This window comes from Mobula birostris, chromosome 4 (assembly GCF_030028105.1).
Source record: "Mobula birostris isolate sMobBir1 chromosome 4, sMobBir1.hap1, whole genome shotgun sequence".
Taxonomy (NCBI): domain Eukaryota; kingdom Metazoa; phylum Chordata; class Chondrichthyes; order Myliobatiformes; family Myliobatidae; genus Mobula; species Mobula birostris.
This window is the reverse complement of record NC_092373.1, coordinates 6,682,120-6,705,859: the sequence shown is the minus strand read 5'-3', so window position 1 is coordinate 6,705,859 and position 23,740 is coordinate 6,682,120. Positions and strand designations below refer to the sequence as shown.

Sequence of the window (23,740 nt, the reverse complement as noted above, 5' to 3'; positions counted from 1 at the left end):
AACTCACTGTCGTAATGACGAGACCTTGGTGGTGGTAGGGTATCCATTAGTCTCACAGCCTGAGGGAAGAAGCTGTTAACCAGTCTGACAGTCCTAGTCCTGATGCCTCAGTACCTCCTTTCGGATGGTAGTGAGTCAAAGAGATTGTGGGATAGATGGTAGGGATCCTCAACGATGCTTTGGGTCCTTCATCTGCAATGCTGATTGGTAAATGTCACAAATAGTGAGAGGGAGACCCCGGTGATCGTCTCGGCGGTTTTTACTGTCCTTGTGGTCCAATGCCTTGCAGCTTCCGTACCTCACAATGATGCAGCCAGGCAGGGCTGTCCGGATGCACCATCTTACACATTGTGCTACAAGAATGTCCCTGGCCTCCCTTGGGCCTGGACACTGTTCGTGATCTCTTCCCAGGCTGTCCTCACAAGGTGGGGCTCTTCTCGTTCACTGGGGAGGGGCTCTGAGGAAGAAGGGAGGGAAGTGGTGGTCAGATGTTGTTCAAGCGCCATCCCAGACCAGCTGCCCTTTGACCTCTCCGCAGATTGGTTTAACAGCAAGCAGAATTTGTTGAGGGACAGGTTGCCCCACCTGAAGAGGTTGCGCCACCAGTCCAGCGACTCCGAGCCGCCCCTCCCGGACAACGGTGAGTCGGAACGTTGAGCACCCTGCTCTCTGTCCGCTTTGGCAATGGGGGCTCCTTCCGGACGCCAGGCCGGGGAGCTATGGGTGGCCGCTTCGGCTTTGGTGTCGCTCAGGCTGTCGGTGTCTGCTGGTCAGAATGGGATGCAAGGAGGCTGCTGGTGGACTGTCGATGGGGTGCCACCTACTGTGGCCTGGTGGTCAATGCACTCGTCTCTGAGAATCTGAATCAGAACCACATTTACTGCCACTGACATAGGCATGATAGGAAAATGGATGGCTGTGTAGGATGGAAAGGTTCGATTGATCTCAGAGTAGGTTGAAAGGACAGCATAACATCGTGGGCTGAAGGGCCTGTACCGTGCTGTATTGTTTAACACTCCATAACCACTTTATGAGGTACACCTGTACAACTGCTCATTAATGCAGATATCGAATCAACCAATCACGTGGCAGCAACTCAAAGCATAAAAGCATGCAGACATGGTCAAGAGGTTCAGCTGTTGTTCAGACCAAATATCAGAATGGGGAAGAAATGTGATCTAAGTGACTTTAACCATGGAGTGATTGTTGATGCCAGATGGGGTGGTTTGAGTATCTCAGAAACTGCTGACCTCCTGGGATTTTCATGCACAACAATCTAGAGTTTACTGAGAAAGGTGCAAAAAACAAACAAAAAATCTAGTGGGTGGTGGTTCTGTGGATGAAAACGCCTTCTTAATGGTTCAAGCTGACAGGAAGGCAACAGTAACTCGGTGTTGTGCAGAAGGGCATCTCTGAATGCACAACCTGTCAAACCTTGGTGTGACTGGGTTCCAGCAGCAGAAGATCACGGGCATACACTCAGTGGCCACTTTATTAGGTACAGGAGGTACACTGAGCCTAGGTTTCCATGTCTCATACATCATGAAATTATTGCTGCTTTACAATATATAAAAATTACTGTAAGTTACAATAAGAAATATAAAAAGTAAATATTTTAAAAAAGAGAGCAAAAGCTGATTATGGTTCTGGAACACAGTCCCAACCCGCTCTGTCATGGGCATGGGTGGTAGCTGAACAGGCTTCAGGATGAATACACCTTCCGTGGCAGTCACGACATTGCGAGTCTTGAATGGAAAAACACTCGGCGCCCACTCTATTAGCCACAGGAGGTACTTAATAAAGTGGCCACTGAGTATATGTTTGTGGCCTTCTCTGCTGTAGCCCATCCACTTCAAAGTTCAACGTGCTGTGCATTCAGAGATGCTCTTCTGCACACCACTGTTGTAACGTGAGGTTATTTGTGTTACTGTCGCCTTCCTGTCAGCTTGAACCAGTCTGGCCATTCCCCTCTGACCTCTCTCATTAAGAAGGCATTTTCACCCACAGAACCACTGCTCACTGAATACTTTTTTGTTTCTCGCACCATTCTCTGTAAACTCTAAACTGTTGTGCCTGAAAATCCAAGGAGATCTGCAGATCTGGAGATACTCAAGCCACCCTATCTGGCACCAACAATTATTCCACGTTGAAAGTCATTTAGATCACATTTCTCACCCAATCAAAATACTCAAAGTACATTTAGTATCAAAGTACATATATGTTGCCATAGACTGCCCTGAGATTTATTTTCTTTTGGGCATTCACAAAGAAAAAAATGAAATACAATAATAATAAATAAATAAGCAATAAATATCAAGAACATGAGATGAAGAGTCTTTGAAAATAAATCCGTAGGTTGTGGGAACAGTTCAGTGTTGGGGCGAGTGAAGTTATCCCTTCTGAATCACGAGCCTGATGGCAGCAGTGAGAAGAGAGCATGGCGTAGGTGGTGGGGTCCTTCGTGACGGATGCTGCTTTCCTGTGACTGTGCTCAACGTAGATGTGCTCAGTGGTGGGGAGGGCTTTACCTGTGAGGGAGTGGGCTGTTTGGTCTGGACCGCTTGACAACGTCTGCATGGTTTTGTGCATTGAGTTACTGCCACATGATCGGCTGATCAGATATTTGCACTAACGAACATGGGTACAGGTGTACGGTACTAATAAAGTGGCCACTGAACGTAATTATCGTGTTGCCATCTTCCCCAAGGCTGAAGCCCAGCCTTTGACAGCCTCCCCTCGGAGATCATCGGCCTGGTACTTGGCTGATTCTTCAGTAAGTTCCAGTGCTGGAGTCTCGATCCAGCCCACCGTTTCCCACCACTGCTATGTGGTGTGCTTGCTTGCTTGTGAATGTTGATGACACTTTAACCTGGACCAACCTAGGATATGCCAAGCTTCATTTTCTCCATGTAGTGTGCCAACAGCCCCAGCCAGGAGCCAAAACTGGCTCTTTAATTGGGGGACTGCTGCAGAGTTGTGGGAGATGTCTTTGATGTAAATTGGTAAATGGAGGCCATTTCAACCTCCATAAACTTATCCCACATGGAAACAGGCCTTTTGGCTCAACTAGTTGGTAGAACAGGGATCTGGGAATACTGATCCATAATTTCTTGGAAGTGGCGTCACAGGTAGATAAGGTCATAAAGAAAGCTCTTGGCACATTGGCCTTCATAAATCAAAGTACTGAATAAAGGAATTGGGATGATATTCTGAAGTTGTCAGTCAAAGTTGGAGTATTGTGTGCAGTTTTGGTGTCCTGACTATGGAAAGATATCAATAATATCCAAAGAGTATGGAGAAAACTCACAAGGATTTTGCTGGCACTTGAGGATCTGAGTTACGGGAAAATGTTGAATAAGTTAGGACTTTATCCCCCGGAGTATAGGAGAATCAGGGGAGATTTGATAGAGGTATTGAAAATTATGAGAGGGATAGACAGGGTAAATGCAAGCAGGCTTTCTCCATTGAGGTTGGGTGAGACTAGAACTGGAGGTCATGGGATAAGGGTGAAAGGTGAATATGAGGGGGAACATCACTCAGAAGAGTAAATTGAGCTGCCAGCAGAAGTGGTGGATGCAGGTTAGATTTCAACATTTAAGAGAAATTCGGATAGGTACAATCAATGGCAGAGATGTGAGGGGCTAAGTTCCGGATGCAAGTTGATGAGACTAGGTAGATTAAGTGTTTTGCACAGACTAGATGGGCTGAAGGGCCTGTTACTGTACTCTATGAGTCTATGACATTAAACACTACTGACCAAGACTCCTATCTACGCCAGTCCTATTTGCCCAGGTTTGGTCTACATCTCTATGTGTGGAACAGTTAGCACCCCTTACAGCACCAGAGATCGGCAATCAGGGTTCAATTCCCACCGCTGTCTATAAGGAGTTTCTACGTTCTCCTCGTGACCGCATGTGTTTCCTCTGGGTGCTCCAAAAGTGGGAGTTTCCTCCCACTTTTCAAGGGCATACAGGTTAGGGTTGGTAAGTTGTGGGCATGTTATGTTGGCACCAGAAACATAAGGTCACTCATAGCCTGCTCCCAGCACAGCTTGGTGTCACTAACTTCCTGCTCCCAGCACACCTTGGTGTTATTAACTTCCTGCTCCCAGCACACCTTGGTGTTACTAATGGCCTGCTCCCAGCACACCTTGGTGTTACTAATGGCCTGCTCCCAGCACACCTTGGTGTTACTAATGGCCTGCTCCCAGCACAGCTTGGTGGTACTAATAGCCTGCTCCCAGCACACCTTGGTGTTACTAATGGCCTGCTCCCAGCACACCTTGGTGTTACTAATGACCTGCGCCCAGCACACCTTGGTGTCTCTAATGGCCTGCTCCCAGCACACCTTGGTGTCTCTAATGGCCTGCTCCCAGCACACCTTGGTGTTACTAATGACCTGCTCCCAGCACACCTTGGTGTCTCTAATGGCCTGCTCCCAGCACAGCTTGGTGTTACTAATGGCCTGCTCCCAGCACAGCTTGGTGTTACTAATGGCCTGCTCCCAGCGCAGCTTGGTGTCACTAACATCCTGCTCCCAGCACAGCTTGGTGTTACTAATGGCCTGCTCCCAGCACAGCTTGGTGTTACTAATGGCCTGCTCCCAGCACACCTTGGAGTCACTAACATCCTGCTCCCAGCACAGTTTGGTGTTACTAATGGCCTGCTCCCAGCACAGCTTGGTGTTACTAATGGCCTGCTCCCAGCACACTTTGGTGTCTCTAATGGCCTGCTCCCAGCACACTTTGGTGTCTCTAATGGCCTGCTCCCAGCACACCTTGGTGTCACTCATCGCCTGCTCCCAGCACACGTTGGACTGTGTTTTTTGTTGACACAAACAAAGCACCTTCCTGTATTTTTTGATGTTATGATGTACATATGACCAATGTTTCACTCTTTGCTATCCATATACCTGTTTCAAGTACTTTTTAAATGTTGTTAGTGAACCTGCCTCAACCACTTCCTCTGACAGCTCCTTCCATATACTTTGTGTGGGAAAAAGTTGTTGCTCAGGTTCCTATTAAACCTTGTGCCTCTTATCATAAACTTCTGCCCCCTGGTGTTTGATTGCCGAACCCTGGGGAAAGGACTGTGTGCATTCACATATCCATGCCCCTCATGATTTTGTGCACTTCTATAAGATCATCGCTCACACTATTAAACGTCCCAACCAGCTCAACCCTTTCCCATCACTCGGACCCTCAAGTCCAGCAATGGCCTCGTAGATCTCCACACTCTTTCCATCTTCGTGGCGTCTTGTTCCAAGTGCGTCAGAATTTCAACAGCCATTGTTTTGATAAGGTGCTTGTCCTGAGGTCAACGGGCCCTCCTGCTGTCCTGTTAATTTATTTACGAACTTCAACAGGAGCTTGCTGTGCTGAGGTAGGAGCAAATCAATGCTCAGTACAGACCAGATGGGCCGAAGGGCCTGTTTCTATGCTGTAGTGTTGTATGACTCCATGAAGTTAAAGTATACTTATTAACAAAATCTGTTAATACTACCCTGAGATTGATTGAGATGCATCTCAGCCTGGAACGGAAACACCAAATGCCCTTGAACAGAGTTGTTGCAGCCCAACCCAGCACGGAAAAACCTACCCCAACATGGAGATTGGAGTGCTGCTGCAAGAAACCAGCATCCATCATCAGGTTTATTATCACTGACATACAGTACCTCATGAACTTTGTAGTTTTGCGGTATGTTACGTACCCCGTAACTGGGTTGCCGAACCAGCAGAAATGGACCACTTAGTTGGAGTCTGGATTACTGGAACTAAGAAAGTTTTATTAAAGAAATAAGTAACACAGTACTCTAATCGAAAGGATATAAATGCAATGGATTAGCAATGATAAAACACACATGTACACAGAACTAGGATAATAGGAATCAAACAAGCTCTATCGCAGTCTAGGGGTAAAATGATCAGTCTCAAGTGACGCGGAGTTCAGCTCAGTACAGTTCACAGCAATAGCTGTCGTGCCGTTGGAGAGAGAGAGAGAGAGAGAGAGCGAATGATGATATGCAAATCGAATTCAGACAGACCTTGATGTTCCTCCGCAGTCAGCTTTCGGGCGAGCCCTTTTTAATGTTTTCTGAGGTCACCGACTGTGACCCCTCCATTCCGGATGCGATCGTTCTTCTGCGGTGAACCCGGCACCCAGGCAAGGGCAGACACACACACCAGGTTCCCACCGATCGTACCTTTCCACCCTGTGCGTCTATGGTTGTTCCCGCGACCAGACCTCCAAACTCCCACCAGCTTGTGGGGGGGCACACCGCACTTCCAGGATCTCGTTATCTCATGATCTCGTGGTGTCTGTCTTGCCTTAGCGAACCTGTTCCTTTTATTCCCCTGCTGGGGTATCGCCTGTCCATCAAACTTCAAACAGTTCAGGTTCAAAGCAACCGGTCTGTCAATACTCGGGACTGTGTCTCTTTTCATTAATCTCTCTGCTCTCTCATTAACATTTTGAACGTTTCTCTATTTGTCTCTCTTATCTCTCTCATCAGCATAAATCTTCTGATAACTTGGTCTTTCGTCACAGGTAGCAGCACAGTGCAATACATACTGTAAATTACAATAAGAAATATCATTTGTTCGTCCCATGTCAAGTTGTATGATGTAGCTGATTTTGGTCTTTCCATGACCCTGTTTGTTCTTGGCAAGTTTTTCGACAGAAGTGGTTTACCATTACCTTCTGGCAGTGTCTTTACAAGACGGGTGACCCCAACCATTATCAATATTCTTCAGAGATTTAAGAGACCTCCTGTCCTATGATCCTCTCGTATCCCTTTTGCCTATCACCTGTCCAGCTCTTGGCTCCATCCCTCCCCCTCCTGTCTTCTCCTATCATTTTGGATCTCCCCCTCCCCTTCCAACTTTCAAATCCCTTACTCACTCTTCCTTCAGTTAGTCCTGACGAAGGGTCTCGGCCTGAAACGTCGACTGCACCTCTTCCTAGAGATGCTGCCTGGCCTGCTGCGTTCACCAGCAACTTTGATGTGTGTTGCTCAGGGATTGTCTGCCTGGCATCAGCGGTTGCATAACCAGGGCTTGTGATCTGCACCAGCTGCCACATGCTCTCATGACGTCACACGACCCTGATCGGGGGCTAAGCAGGCGCTACACCTTGCACAAGGTTGACCTTCATTCTAACGGAGGGAATGAGCGCATTACACCTTCTTTGGAAGATGTATCTCCACCCTGTCACCCAGGAAGTGTATTATAAAACATAAAAGCAAAGATGTATGCTGAGGGCCTACGATCTGGTGGTGGAGGAGACGAAGCTGTTATTAAAACCTCAATATGTCCTTTGGCTCCTGTACCTCTTCCCTGATGGCAGCAATGAGAAGAGGGCATGTCCTGGATGGTGAGGTGGTAATGCCTTTGGAGGGTGTCCTGGATGCTGGGGAGGCTGGTGCCCATGATGGATTTGGCTGAATCTACAACCCTCTGCACATTTTTTTCAGATCCTGTGCAGTGGTCCCTCCACACCGGGCAGTGATGCAACCAGTATGAATGCTCTCCACGGTACATCTGTAGAAATTTGCTCTAGTCTTTGATGACAAACCAAATCTCCTCAAGCTCCCAGTGAAATGGAGGGGCTGTCGTACCTTCTTCATAATTGCATCAATACATTGGGCCCAGGAGAGAGCTTCAGAGATGTTGACACCCAGGAATCTGAGGATGCTCACCCTTTTCACTGCTGATGCCTCTGTGAAAACTGATGTGTGTTTCTTGGTTGCAGGGTCAATAAACATTAGCCAGTTTTAACTGCAAGATTCATATGGAGTCCCATAGTTGTTACTGTCTTCCAGATCATATCACCCCCCCCAACAAAACCTCATTGTGTAGGCAGTGCCCCAGTGCTGAGTCTAGTGCAGAAGCTGGGAATCCCTGGATGAGTACCTGAACTGTGCAGAAGCTGGGAATCGCTGGATAAGTACCTGAACTGTGCAGAAGCTGGGAATCGCTGGATAAGTACCTGAACTGTGCAGAAGCTGGGAATCGCTGGATAAGTACCTGAACTGTGCAGAAGCTGGGAATCCCTGGATAAGTACCTGAACTGTGCAGAAGCTGGGAATCGCTGGATAAGTACCTGAACTGTGCAGAAGCTGGGAATCGCTGGATAAGTACCTGAACCTTGCAGAAGCTGGGAATCGCTGGATAAGTACCTGAACCTTGCAGAAGCTGGGAATCGCTGGATAAGTACCTGAACCTTGCAGAAGCTGGGAATCGCTGGATAAGTACCTGAACTGTGCAGAAGCTGGGAATCGCTGGATAAGTACCTGAACTGTGCAGAAGCTGGGAATCCCTGGATAAGTACCTGAACTGTGCAGAAGCTGGGAATCGCTGGATAAGTACCTGAACCTTGCAGAAGCTGGGAATCGCTGGATAAGTACCTGAACCTTGCAGAAGCTGGGAATCGCTGGATAAGTACCTGAACCTTGCAGAAGCTGGGAATCGCTGGATAAGTACCTGAACTGTGCAGAAGCTGGGAATCGCTGGATAAGTACCTGAACCTTGCAGAAGCTGGGAATCGCTGGATAAGTACCTGAACCTTGCAGAAGCTGGGAATCGCTGGATAAGTACCTGAACCTTGCAGAAGCTGGGAATCGCTGGATAAGTACCTGAACCGTGCAGAAGCTGGGAATCTCTGGATAAGTACCTGAACCTTGCAGCCTCTTCCATCTGAAGTGATAATGTGATGCAGGGCGTGATGCTCCAAACATCCATTCTATCCAGAGCAGCACACACAAAATGCTGGAGGAACTCAGCAGGAAAGGTAGCATCCATGGAAATGAATAAGCTCTCAATGTTTCAGGCTGAGTCCCTTCATCAGGACACCTATTCTATCAAACTGCCCAGAGTGTTTCCCTTCCTCTAAGTCTTAGCCCAAAATGTCAACTCTTCATTCCTTTCCATGAATAGATGTAGAAAGAAAATCCCCTATAGTGGGGGTCCTAGACCAGAGGGCACAGACTCAGAATCGTGGGACATTCATTTAGAACAGAGATAAGGAGGAATTTCTTTAGCAAGAGAGTGGTGAATCTGTGGAATTAATTGCCACCAACGTGGGGGCCAATTCATTGGGTATATTTAAAGCTGAAGTTGATAGGTTCTTCATTAGTAAAGGCATCATGGATTATGGGGAGATGGCAGAACAGTGGGGTTCAGAGGGATGATAAATCAGCCATGATTTAATGGTGGAACAGACTCAATGGGCCGAAAAGCCTGATTCTGATGTCTTTTGGTCTTTCCGTAGATGCTGCCTGACCTTGTAAGTTCTTCCAGCGTTTTGTGTGTCATGCAAATATCCGGTGTATAGAGTATTTAGAATGTACTGCAATTTGTGTCTTTCAGTATAAATAAGTTTGAGATTAGAGTCAAGATAAGTTATCAAGATTTGTGGAATTATATTTATGAACTATTTTAAGAATTTCCATCAGATAAAATGTCCAGATACTTCGTATTTCACCAGATTTGTAGAAATTTGTACAGACTCGCAAATTCCTACAGATGTACCCTGGAGAGCAGTCGGACTGGTTGCATCACTGTCTGGTACGGAGGGGCCACTGCACAGGACCTGAAAAAGTTGCAAACTTGGCCAACTCCATTGTGGGCAGCAGCCTCCCCAGCATCCAGCAGGTGATACCTCAAGAAGGCAGCATCCATCATTAAGGACCCCATCACCCAGGACATGCCCTCTTCTCATTGTTACCATCATGGAGGAGGTACAGGAGCCAGAAAACGCACACTCAACATTTTCTGAGCAGTTTCTTCCTTTCCGCCATCAGATTTCTGAAAGGGCAATGAACCCCCTGAACACTTCCTCCAGAGTTTTTGTTTTCTTTTTCCACTACATAGTTAATTTGATTTTAATATATATTTTTTATTGTAATTTATAGAATTTTTATTATGTACTGCTGCCACAAAACAACAAATTTCTTGACGTATGCCAGTGATAGTAAATCTGATTCTGATCATGATTCTGAATTTTGATAAATGTTTTAAGCCTCAGTTAACCACAGTTGCTCTGAGCCTGTGAGACAGGAACTTGAGAGCAGGAAGAGGCCCTGTCTTCTACTGACAGTGCTGTACAGGAATTGCGTGCCTGCTCCTTAGCAAGCTGTCTGAATCGTAGGTCAGTCACTAATCTAAATGGATGTACCCCCAGCCCTACTGCACACCGGCCGCTTGGTTGTTGGGCTCAGGCCTCCGGCGTGTGGACGAGAATTCCTCATACACGGACTCGACCTCGAGAGAGGTCACCTGAGCCAGGTGAGCGATACCTCCTTCCTGTTGCCATTGCGCAGGAAGTACAGGAGTCTTGAGACTCACACCACCTCAAAGTTATTACCCCTCAACCATCAGGCTTCTGAACCAGAGGGGATAACTTCACTCACCCTGACACTAGACTGTTCCCACTGAACAAACTCACTTTCAAGGACTCTTCATCTCATGTTCTCAATAGTTATTACTTATTTATTATTATTATTTTGAGTATTGTTAATATTTTTTTGAGTATGCCCACTGGAAAAAGAATCTCAGGGTTGTTACATATATGGTATATACTCTGATAGTTCAAAGTAATTTTTAAAATTTTATTTTTTCCCTTTATGTCCCGAGTGTTAAACTACTGGCCCACGGGCTGGATGCGGCCTGCAAAGGGGTGCAATCCAGCCCGCGGGATGATTTGGGGAAAAAAAGTATATTTACGACCATTTATTATGTATAGGTATGACAGCCACTCTCTCTCCCACCGCTGTCTGTGCTGTCTGCTGCTCCGACAGCTTGCTGTGTGTACTTGGAAAACAATAGGCGGCAGTTAACCACCCGCTGTGCATAAGCACCTACCACTCTGCACTGAAGACCACTAGGGCCCCACTTACGTCAGACACAGTACAAACACACAGAGTACTCAGGTAAGTAACACCTGTGGCAAAGCTGAGACCGTTTGCTGCTGTGGTTCAAAATGCTTTCCAAGAAAAGTTAACATCGAAGGTCGAATATTCAACGATAATTGGAAAGATCACTTTTTTCTTCTGTGAGGTCAACGGCAAACCTGTGTGTCTGATATGCTCGCAACAAGTGGCTGTGGCAAAAGAGTACAATATCAAACGACACTCTGAGACGTCACAGGGAGAAAAATATGTCAAGTGCGCAGGACGACCCAGAGCGCAAAAGGTAATCGAGCTTGAAGTAGCTCTGAAAACACAGCAATCAGTGTTCACCAAAAGTTGAGAGACTCATGATGGAGCTGTCAGAGCCAGCTATGTTATTGCCAGCAAAATAGCTGCTGCGTCGAAGCCATACTCAGAAGGGGAATTCATCAAAGCATGCATGCTGATGGCGGCTGAGCTGGTGTGCCCTGAGAAGAGACAGGCTTTTGGTAATATTAGCTTGTCAAGAAATACTGTGGCAGAGAGAATCGGGGACCTTGCAGGAGATTTGAACAGTCAACTAAAAGACAAAGTGAAGTCATTATTGCCTTCTCTATTGCAACTGTGAGAGCACCGACGTGACTGATGTAGCTCAATTGGGAATACTTATTCGTGGTGTTGATGCTTCTTTGACCGTCACCGAGGAGTTTGTGGAGATGGTGCCCATGACAAACACCACAACGGCGAACGACGTTTTCTCCTGCCTCATCGAGGCCTTGGACAGACTGGGGGTTGACTGGAGTCACGCTGTCAGCGTGGCAACAGATGGCGCACCATCCATGGTCGGGGAAAAGGCAGGTGTTGTTGTGAAACTCAGAGAGAAAGTTCAGACAGGGAATCCAGAGCAGGAATTCTGGAATTTTCATTGTATTATATACCAAGAGGCGTTATGTAGCAGGAGCCTGAAAATGGACAATGTCATGGATGTAGTAATCAAAACAGTTAATTTTATTAGAGCCAAGGGACTCAACCATCAGCAATTTGACACTCTTTTGTCCGAAAGTAATATTGGACACGGCCTACCCTACCACACTGAAGTCGCTGGTTGAGCTCAAACGTTTTTCTCGATTATGTGTGGAAGTTGGACTATTCATGAATGAGAAAGGGAAGCCAGTGGCAGAGTTGGATGACCCAGACTGGCTTCATGATCTTGCATTTTTGGTGGATATAACAGAGCACTTAAATGTGTTTAATGTTAACATGCAAGGCCGCAACAAACTTGTTACGGCATACTACAACAGCATTCGTGCCTTTCAAATTAAATTAGGCCTGTGGGAGATGCAACTATCCCGGAGCAACCCAGCTCATTTCCCCTCTCTGCAGTCTGTGCCTGTCGCTCGTGGGAATAATGACAACATGGACAGGTACAAGGACAAATATCATGGCTGAAAAGTGAGTTTCAGAATTGTTTCCAAGTCTTCACTCAGCTCGAGAAAGAACTCTCACTATTTTGCTCGCCATTAGGTCTGGACTCAGGGTTGAGATTTTTGATTGGAAAAAGGCTAACTTTAAGGAGATGCAAAAGGATTTAGAAGGAGTGGATTGGGACAATTTGTTTTATGGGAAGGATGTAATAGAGAAATGGAGGTCATTTAAAGGTGAAATTTGGAGGGTAGAGGATCTTTATGTTTCTGTTAGGTTGAAAGGAAAGGTTAAAAGTTTAAGAGAGTCATGGTTTTCAAGGGATATTAGAAACTTGGTTCAGAAAAAGAGAGATATGTACAATAAATATAGGCAGCATGGAGTTAATGAGGTGTTTGAGGAATATAAAGAATGTCAAAAGAATCTTAAGAAAGAAATTAGAAAAGCTAAAAGAAGATACGAGGTTGCTTTGGCAAGTAAGGTGAAAATAAATCCGAAGGGTTTCTACAGTTATATTAATAGCAAAAGGATAGTGAGGGATAAAGTTGGTCCCTTAGAGAATCAGAGTGGACAGCTATGTGTAGAGCCAAAAGAGATGGGGGAGATTTTGAACAACTTCTTTTCTTTGGTATTCACGAAGGAGAAGGATATTGAATTGTGGTAAGGTAAGGGAAACAAGTAGAGAAGTTATGGAAACTAAGATGATTAAGGAAGAAGAAGTATTGGCACTTTTAAGGAATATAAAAGTGGATAAGTCTCTAGATCCTGACAGGATATTCCCTAGGACCTCGAGGGAAGTTAGTGTAGAAATAGCAGGGGCTCTGACAGAAATATTTCAAATGTCATTAGAAACAGGGATGGTGTCGGAGGATTGGCGTATTGCTCATGTTGTTTCATTGTTTAAAAAGGGTTCTAAAAGTAAACCTAGCCACTATCGGCCTGTGAGTTTGAAGTCAGTGGTAGGTAAATGAATGGAAAGTATTCTTGGAGATGATATATATAATTATCTGGATAGACAGGGTCTGATTAGGAACAGTCAACATGGACTTGTGTATGGAAGGTCATGTTTGACTTACTGAATTTTTTGAAGAGGTTACTAGGAAAGTTGACATGGGTAAAGTGGTGGATGTTATCTATATGGACTCCAGTAAGGCCTTTGAAAGGTTCCACACGGAAAGTTAGTTAGGAAGGTTCAATCGTTGGGTATTAATATTGAAGTAGTAAAATAGATTCAACAGTGGCTGGATGGGAGATGCCAGAGAGTAGTGGTGCATAACTGTCTGTCAGGTTGGAGACCGGTGACTAGTGGTGTGCCTCAGGGATCTGTACTGGGTCCAATGTTGTTTGTTATATATTTTAATGATCTGATGATGGGGTGGTAAATTGGATTAGTAAGTATGCAGATGATACTAAGATAGGTGGCGTTGTAGATAATGAAGTCGGTTTTCAAAGCTTGCAGAGAGATTTATGCCAGTTAGAGGAGTGGGCTGAAAGATGGCAGGTGGAGTTTAATGCTGATAAGGGTGAGATAGATAGATAGATAGATAGATATACAGATATACTTTATTAATCCCGAGGGAAATTTGGTTTCGTTACAGCCGCACCAACCAAGAATAGAGCATAAATATAGCAATACAAAAAACCCCAACAATCAAACAACAAAATTCAAACTATGCCAGATGGAAAATAAGTCCAGCACCAGTCCATTGGCTCAGGGTGTCTGACCCTCCACAGGAGGAGCTGCACGTTCGATGGCCACAGGCAGGAACGACCTCCCGTGCCGCCAAGTGTTGTATCACGGTGGAATGTGGCCGAAGTCCAATAGTAAGAAGTTCAGTATCCAGTTTGCAAACACGTTCCTCGATCGTAATATACCCCGGATTGCACCATCTGTTGTTAGCCAGAACAATAAGCACCCAATTCCTTTACGCTTACCGCTCTCAGTGCACTTCCGGTCAGCCGGAACGGTATTACCCACCGAACTCCTCTTCTCCAAAAGTCTCTGTTGTCTGGACCCAGTCCTCTTTCCTCGGCTTTGTGATCCCCCTCTGTGTGTTTTCCTCCGGATTTCGGCAGGGTGTCCACCGCTCTGTTCACTAAGCCGGCCGGTCTTTGCTGGTCCGTGGAATACACAATGTGACCTTGCTTCTGTCCCACATGTTGGGATGTAACCATTTCCAGCACTAAAGAAAACCCAAATAAAACTCTCTCTACCAGCATGTTAGAGAGGGTGCAGCTGCGATGTGTTACCGTGAGAAAAAAAATGCAAAAAAGTAACGTAAATTAAAAAGTAAGAAGAAGAAAGTAAGAATAGATCAGAACGACTGCACCAGGCTGCATGCACGACTGGCGCATGCGCACTAAGGTGCTACATTTTGGTAGGACTAATCAAAATAGGACATACATGGTAAATGGTAGGGCATTGAACAATGCAGTGGAACAGAGGGATCTAGGAATAATGGTGCATAGTTCCCTGAAGGTGGACTCTCATGTGGATAGGGTGGTGAAGAAAGCTTTTGGTATGCTGGCCTTTATAAATCAGAGCATTGAGTATAGGAGTTGGGATGTAATGTTAAAATTGTACAAGGCACTGCTGAGGCCAAATTTGGAGTATTGTGTACATTTCTGGTCACCGAATTATAGGAAAGATGTCAACAAAATTGAGAGAGTACAGAGAAGATTTACTACAATGTTGCCTGGGTTTCAGCACCTAAGTTACAGAGAAAGGTTGAACAAGTTGGGTCTTTATCCTTTGGAACGTAGAAGGTTGAGGGGGGACTTGATAGAGGTATTTAAAATTATGAGGGGGATAGATAGAGTTGATGGATAGGCTTTTTCCATTGAGAGTGGGGGAGATTCAAACAAGAGGACATGAGTTGAGAGTTAGGGGGCAAAAGTTTAGGGGTAACACAAGGGGGAACTTCTTTACTCAGGGAGCGGTAGCTGTGTGGAATGAGCTTCCAGCAGAAGCGGTAGAGGCAGGTTCGATATTGTCATTTGAAGTAAAATTGGACAGCTATATCGACAGGAAAGGAATGGAGGGTTATGGGCTGAGTGCAGGTCGGTGGGACTAGGTGAGAGTAAGTGTTCGGCACGGTCTAGAAGGGCCGAGATGGCCTGTTTCCGTGCTGTAATTGTTATATGGTTTGCTGTCAATGCAGCATCAGATGTACCGGAGGAACTGCAAATGGAACTCATTGAAATTCAGTGAAACTCGGCTTTGAAATATAAATTTGAGACTGTGGGTCTGAACTCATTCTATCAATACCCGGGACCGATGTACCCCAAGATGACAGACTTTGCCTCAAAGAACTTTTGCATGTTCAGGACAACATATCTCTGTGAGCAGGCATTCTCCATAATGAACATTAACAAATCCAAACTGCGCTCGCAGCTGACACACAGACATCTAAATGACATTATGAAAATCACAACGGCCCAGAAACTGGTCCCTAATGTTGACAGGCTGGTTAAAGCCGTGAGATGTCAGGTGTCTGGAATCAGCACGTGAAAAATGAGTGACATTGTTTGATGCACTGCACATGTAAGCAAAATGCATTATGAAATATTGAGTGTTATAATATTGTGATTCATTCTTTTTCTGACTTCTATTATTGTAAATGTGATCACTTCAATAAAAATTAGAGGCTAACTGTGTTCATTGTCTGAGTTTGATTGCTGGAAGCAATCAAAATTAGGTGCAGTTGTGTAGCCTACATTTACAATTTGTTTCATTAGGTCTACATTTGTGTCTGCTAATGTTCGATTTCAAATGGTTTATTAATGGAAAGGGTGTGGCTCCCAAAACAATCTTAGCCAAAATAGCATCGTTTTTTCTCTTTCTCATCACAACTTTCTTGTAGCCCACGACTGTAAGTTAATACCAATCATAAAAATAATGCTTGCTAGGCAATCTTCTTCATAAGAAACGGAATTCGTAAAGTGAAACATTGTGTAGTTATAGCAGAGACTGACGCACATGAGAGCAGTTTGAATAAACGAAGGCAACGAAAGCTGTGGAAGCATACGTGTGCACAACTGATCCGGCCCACTTGGAGTCACATTTTGCCCAATCCGGCCCGTGACCCAAAATGAGTTTGGCACCCCTGCTTTATGTATTTGCATAGTTTGTCATCTTTTGTACATCAGTTGTTTAACTGTCTTGCGTATGTTATTTCATTGATTCTCTGGTGTTTACCCACAAGAAAATGAACCTCAGGGCTCTATGTGGTGACATATGGACTTGGATAATAAATTTACTATGAATTTGAAGTTTGGACAACCCTTCAGGAGAGGCTTAGGTGCTGTCACAAAGTAATGCAGCAGTGACAGGCCATTCAGCCCATCTGGCCCATACTGACCAAGTTCTGCTCCTGAACTACTACTTCCATTTGCCCATGCTTGATCTGCATCCCTAAGCCTTTCCTACACATATACTTACTGAATGGTCTTTTAATAGTTCATTCCTCAACCACATCCTTGGCAGGTCATCCCATATACCCACCACGCTCTGTGTGAAGAAGTGTTATTTGATTTATTCATTGAGCGATACAGGCCCTTCGGCCCAACGAGCCGTGCCATCCAGCATTCCACCTATTTAACCCTGGCCTAGTCACAGGACAATTCACAGTGACAAGTTAACCAACAACGTCTTTGGACTGTGGGAGGAAACCAGGGCACCCAGAGGAAACCCACGTGGTTCACGGGGAGAATGTACAAACTCCTTAAAGCCACCGCCAGAATTGAACTCTGAACTCTGGAGTACCCTGAGGTATGATAGCAACACACTGAACACTCTGTTACCATGGTGCCAGGTCCTTTTTAAATCTTTCCCCTCTCGCCTTAATTGCAGACCTTTTAGTTTTTATTCAGCCTTCCCTGGGAAAAAGATTGTGTGTATTCACCCAATCCATTATACTATAAGACATAGGAGCAGAATTAGGCCATTCGGCCCATAGAGTCTGCTCTGCCTTTCCATCTTGACCATTATCCCTCTCAACCACACTCCCCTGTCTTCTCCCTGTAACCTTTGACCCCCCGCCTAATCAATGTCCTCTTTCTTTAAGGATCGTGGTTTCCCTTCTGCTGTCATTAATGATGCCCTCACCCGCATCTCCTCCATTTCCCGCACTTCGGCTCTCACCCCATCCTCCCGCCACCACAACAGGGACAGAGTTCCCCTTGTCCTCACCTACCACCCCACCAGCCTCCAGATCCAGCACATTATCCTCCGCAACTTCCGCCACCTTCACCAGGACCCCACCACTAAGCATATCTTTCCCTCTCCGCCCCTCTCTGCTTTCCACAGGGATCGGTCCCTCCGCGACTCCCTGATCCACACGTCCCTTCCCTCAGATCTCCCACCCGGCACTTATCCCTGTAAGCGCAAGTGCTACACCTGTCCCTACACCTCCTCTCTTGCCACCATTCAGGGCCCCAAACAGTCCTTCCAGGTGAGGCAACACTTCACTTGTGAGTCTGTTGGTGTCATCTATTGCATCCGGTGCTCCTGGTGCGGCCTCCTCTACATCGGTGAAACCCGACGCAGATTGGGGGACCGCTTTGTCCAGTACCTCCGCTCCATCTGCCAAAACAGACAGGATCTCCCAGTTGCCACCCACTTCAACTCTGCTTCCCACTCCCATTCAGATATGTCCATACATGGCCTCCTCTACTGCCATAATGAGGCTAAACTCAGGTTGGAGGAGCAACACCCCATATACCGTCTAGGTAGTCTCCAGCCCCTTCGTATGAACATAGAATTCTCCAACTTCCGGTAATTCCCTCCTCCTCCTCCCTTCCCCTATCCCTATGTCACTCTGCCCCCTCCCCCAGCTGCCTATCACCTCCCTCATGGTTCCACCTCCTTCTACTACCCATTGTGTTTTCCCCTATTCCTTCTTCACCTTTCCTGCCTATCCCCTCCCCTACCCCTTAATCTTTCCCCTTACTGGTTTTTCACCTGGAACCTTCCACCCTCCCCCCACCTTCTTTATAGGGCCTCTGCCCCTTCCCCCTACAGTCCTGACGAAGGGTTCCGGCCCGAAACTCGACCGATCGTTTCCACGGATGCTGCCCGACCTGCTGAGTTCCTCCAGCGTGTTGTGAGTGTTGCTTTGACCCCAGCATCTGCAGATTATTTTGTGTTAAGGAAATATTGAATAGGTTAAGACTATATTCTTTAGAACATTGAAGATTGAGAGGAGATTTGATAGAGGTATACAAAACTATGTAGGTATAGATAGGGTAAATGTCAGCAGACTTTTTCCACTGATATTGGGTGGGACTACAACCAGAGGTCATGGTGTAAGGCTGAAGCATGAGAAGTTTAAGGGGAATGTGAGGGGAAACTTCTTCACTCAGAGGGTCATGAGAGTGTGGAATGATCTGCCAGCACAAGTGGTGCATGCGAACGCGATTTCAAAGTTTAAGAGAAGTTTGGATAGGTGCATGGATGGGAGGCTGTGCTCCTGGTGCAGGTCGATGGGATTTGCCAGTTTAAATAGTTTCAGCATGGACTAGATGGGCTGAAGGGCCTGTTTCCGTGCTGTATGACTCTGACCCTATATGAAATACAAGCAGGTGATTAATTGATTAGCTGCAAAGAATCAACAATTAAACAGCTCACCCGAGAGGTGTCTGGTTACTTTGACACAGATATGATGGGCTGTAGGCCCTGTTCCTTTGCTGTTCTTCTCTTTGTTGTGTCTGCCCAGTTATGTCCAGCTGCTTCCCACTGGCAAAGCTTTCCTCAGTCCCTGGTGTCCTCGCTGATGTGTCTGAATTCCATTCTCTGAGACAAGTAGCCACAGATGAGGCGAAATGTTAGTGTCGTGTAAGTCTTACAGCATCGCCCATTTTTAGATCCATATCTTATTCCCTGGGCCTTATTTTTAAACACAACACTTGAATTTATGTTCAGTGCTCACTTTATTTGGAGCTTCCTGTATGTAATAAAGTGGCCACTGCGTGTATGTTTGTGGTCTTCGGCTGCTGTACCCCAACCACTTCGAGGTTCAATGTGTTGTACATTCAGAGATGCTCTTCTGTACACCACTGTTGTAATATGTGGTTATCTGAGTTACTGTCACCTTCTTGTCAGCTTGAACCAGTCTGGCCATTCTCTTCTGACCTCGCTCATTAACAAGGCATTTTCACCCACAGAATTGCCTGTCACTCAATTTTTTTAATTTGTTTTTTGCACCATTCTCCATAAACGCTGGAGAATGCTATGCTTGAAAATCCCAGGAGATCAGCAGTTTCTGAGATACTCAATCCACCCCCTCTGGCACCAACTGTCATTCCACAGTCAAAATCGCTTAGATCACATTTCTTCCCCATTCTGATGTTTGGTCTGAACTACAACTGGACCGCTTGTCTGTTTCTGGATGATTTCATGCATTGAGTTGCTGCCACATGATTGGCTGATTAGATCTTTTCATTATGAAACAGGCATACTGGAGGTACCTAATAAAGTGGCCACTGAGTGTATTTCGTATAAGAGAAGGGGGAACGGTGAGAGGAGTTTGGGCTGCTTTGTGTGTGAAATGCTCTCGGATAGTTCTAGAAAGCAAGAACCCCCATCTCCCCAAAGCAGCAAGAGACTTGTGTGAAAATCAAAACAGCTGTAGGTGCCGGAAATCTGAAATAATAACAGAAATCGTACTACCCCTCATGTGATAAGATGGGCTCTTGGCCTCACAATCTACCTTGCAGCCGCCCTGCACCTTATGCCTACCTGCGCTGCACTTTGTCGAAACTGTAACACTTCATGCTGCATTCTGTTATTGTTTTCACCTTCCAGCTCAGCGCACTGTGTGATGAATGGATCTGTATGAGCAAGAGTTATAAGGAAAGGTGGATACAGGTTCAAGTTCAATATTTCAGGGAAATCTGGATAAGTTCATGGACGGGAGGGATATCGTCTCAATGAAGGTTGATGTGGCTAGGCAGATGAATGGTTCGGTATGGACTAGATGGGCCGAAGGGCCTGTTTCTGTGCCATAGTGTTCTGTGACTCTAACAGTACGCAAGACAAGCTGTTCACCCCCTGGCTAAAGAAATTCCTCCTCAACTCTGTTCGAAATGGACATCCCTCTATTCTGAGGCTGTGCCTGAAAATATGTAATAACTTACATATTACTATTTAATTATTTATGGTTTTATGTTGCTATATTTATACTCTATTTTTGGTTGGGGCAACTGGAGCGAAAATCAATTTCCCTCGAGATCAATAAAGTATGACTATGACTATGGATCAGGTCCAAGACTCCCCCACTATAGAAAACATCTCCACATCCACTCCGTGTAGGCCTTTCAATATTCAATAGGTTTCACTGAGATCCACCTTCATTCTTTTAAACTCCTGAGCCATCAAATGTTCCTCCTACATTCCCTTTTAGAAGGGGAGGGGTGAGACCCTTTTGCAGGTAACAACAATACGGCAATCCCTGGTGTCAATTGCAGGTTGCTGAGTGTCATGCCATGGGATTTGCCTCCCAACAGCTGCATATTATATCAATAACCCAACATTATTCCTGGAATCCCAAGCATACTGTTCTCCTTTTAACCCTCCCTGAATTCCAGCATTGCACCATGAACCTTTTGCCCCACTCTGATCGCTGTTGTACCTCTTCACCCGCTGACACTGTCTAAGATTCCTGAGTGCCTCTTCTCCCAGCTGCCGCCTGCTGGTGGCTTTGCTTTGGGACGCTTGTGTTTCTATCAGCAAATCAGAATCTGGTTTCATTTCACCAGCAAGTGTTCAATGTGCTGTTTTGTGGCAGCAGTACAGAGCAATATTTTGAAAAATGCTATAAATTATAATAAGAATACATAAATATGTTTAAGAGTCAAGATGTAATGATGCAGCTCTATAAAACTCTGGTGAGGCCACGCTTGGAGTACTGTGTCCAGTTCTGGTCACCTCACTATAGGAAGGATGTGGAAGCATTGGAAAGGGTACAGAGGAGATTTACCAGGATGTTGCCTGGTTTAGAGAGTATGCATTATGATCAGAGATTAAGGGAGCTGGGGCTTTACTCTTTGGAGAGAAGGAGGATGAGAGGAGACATGATAGAGGTGTACAAGATAATAAGAGGAATAGATAGAGTGGATAGCCAACTCCTCGTCCCCAGGGCACCATTGCTTAATACAAGAGGACATGACTTTAAGGTAAGGGGTGGGAAGTTCAAGGGGGATATTAGAGGAAGGTTTTTTACTCAGAGAGTGGTTGGTGCGTGGAATGCACTGCCTGAGTCAGTGGTGGAGGCAGATACACTAGTGAAGTTTAAGAGACTTCTAGACAGGTATATGGAGGAATCTAAGGTGGAGGCTTATATGGGAGGCAGGGTTTGAGGGTCGGCACAACATTGTGGGCTGAAGGGCCTGTACTGTGCTGTACTATTCCTTGTTCTATGTTCTATGTTCTATATATACTTAAGCCTATCACCCTATTCGGGCATTGGGTGCCAACAACATCTCACCAGAGTCCGATTTCTGCCAGGATTGGGACCATCCTTGGCAGAGTTACAGAAATAAATAAGTCGTGTAGAAAGAGAACAAGGTAGTGAGATAGGTTCCTAGTTCAGTGACCGTTCCAGAAATCTGAAGGCGGAGGGGAAGAAGCTGTTCCTGAAACACTGAGTGTGTGGCTTCAGGCTCCTGTACCTCCGTCCTTGATGGTAACAATGAGAAGAGGGCATGTCCTAGGTGATGGTAGTCTTTAATAATGGATGCTACCTTCTTGAGGTGTTGCCTTTTGAAGATGTCCTCGCTGCTGGGGAGGCTGGTGCCCATGATGGAGCTGGCTGAGTTTACAACTTTCTACAACTTTTTCCTGTCCTGTCCAGTGGCTCTTCCAGACCAGATGGCATGAAACCAGTTAGAATCCTCTCCACGATATATCTGCAAAAATTTGCTAGAGTCTTTGTGACAAACTTGGTCCCTTCAAACTCTTCATGAAATTTAGCCACTGGCATGCCTTCATTGTGAGACCTCACTTGGAGTATTGTGTGCAGTTCTAGTCACTTACTTACAAGAAAGATATCAATAAGATTTGAAAGAGTATAGAAAAATATACAAGTATGTTGGTGGGACTTGAGGACCTGAGTTATAAGGAAAAGCTGAATAGAATGTAAAGGATTGAGAGGGGATTTAATAGAGGTATACAAAATTAGGAGAGGTATAAACAGGGTATATGCAAGCAAGCTTTTTCTGCTGAGGTTGCATGAGAGTGGAACCGGAGGTCATAAGATTAATAGTCATAGTCATACTTTATTGATCCTGAAGGAAATTGGTTTTCGTTACAGTTGCACCATAAGTAATTAAATAGTAATAAAACCGTAAATAATTAAATAATAATATGCAAATTATGCCAGGAAATAAGTCCAGGACCAGCCTATTGGCTCAGGGTGTCTGACCCTCCAAGGGAGGATTTGTAAAGTTTGATGGCCACAGGCAGGAATGACTTCCTATGACGCTCTGTGCTGCATCTTGGTGGGATGAGTCTCTGGCTGAATGTACTCCTGTGCCCACCCAGTACATTATGTAGTGGATGGGAGACATTGTCCAAGATGGCATGCAACTTGGACAGCATCCTCTTTTCAGACACCACCATCAGAGAGTCCAGTTCCATCTCCACATCATCACTGGCCTTACGAATGAGTTTGTTGATTCTGTTGGTGTCTGCTACCCTCAGCCTGCTGCCCCAGCACACAACAGCAAACATGATCGCACTGGCCACCACAGACTCGTAGAACATCCTCAGCATCGTCCAGCAGATGTTAAAGGACCTCAGTCTCCTCAGGAAATAGAGATGGCTCTGACCCGTCTAAGGTGAAGATAAAATATTTATGGGGAACCTGAGGGGAAACTTCTCACTCAGAGGGAGGTGAGAGTATGGAACGAGATATCAACAGTTCACTTCAACATTTGGATTGTACCTGGACTGATAGATGGGTGCATGTATGGGAGGGGAATGGAGATAGATAGGTACATGGATGGTCCCGGAGCAGGTTGATGGTTCGAGGCAAGATAACAGTCAGCAGAGACTAGATGGGCTGAAGAGCCTGTTTGTGTGCTGCAGTGCTGTATGTACTAATGACTCTCTGATTCCTTGGTTGTTAGTTTGGCTTCAGGGTGTGGAAGTACAAACTCCCCCCACGGTTCTGTGTCATCATCCTCTGGCTGGCCGGGGCTGGTTTAACCGGCATCCTTTCTCTGAACTGCCGGGCTTGTCGTTGCCTGTTTTGATGGTGTGATCTCATTCTACACCCCTCTGCCTGATAGCCGTGCCTGATTCAAGACTAAAGGTGAGCTTAATTTGTCTCGCGTGCATCGAAACCTGCCGTGAAATAAGACCATAAAACGTAGGAGCAGAATCAGACCACTCGACCCATCGAGTCTGTTCTACCATGTCATCATAACTGGTTTC

The 23,740-nt window shown here is 45.7% G+C and overlaps 1 protein-coding gene across 2 annotated transcripts in view; it reads left to right on the top strand.

Moving 5' to 3' along the window:
- LOC140196145 (phospholipase D1-like) overlaps nt 1-23,740 on the top strand; it is a 225,430-nt gene that overhangs the window by 138,795 nt on the left and 62,895 nt on the right. Inside the window, exon 16 of one of the 2 annotated variants that reach the window (XM_072254881.1) lies at nt 539-640. The exons of the other annotated variant lie outside the window; for it this stretch is intronic. Coding sequence (XP_072110982.1) covers nt 539-640 — 102 coding nt within the window. The remainder of the gene's footprint in view (nt 1-538; nt 641-23,740) is intronic. 2 annotated transcript variants of the gene reach the window in all.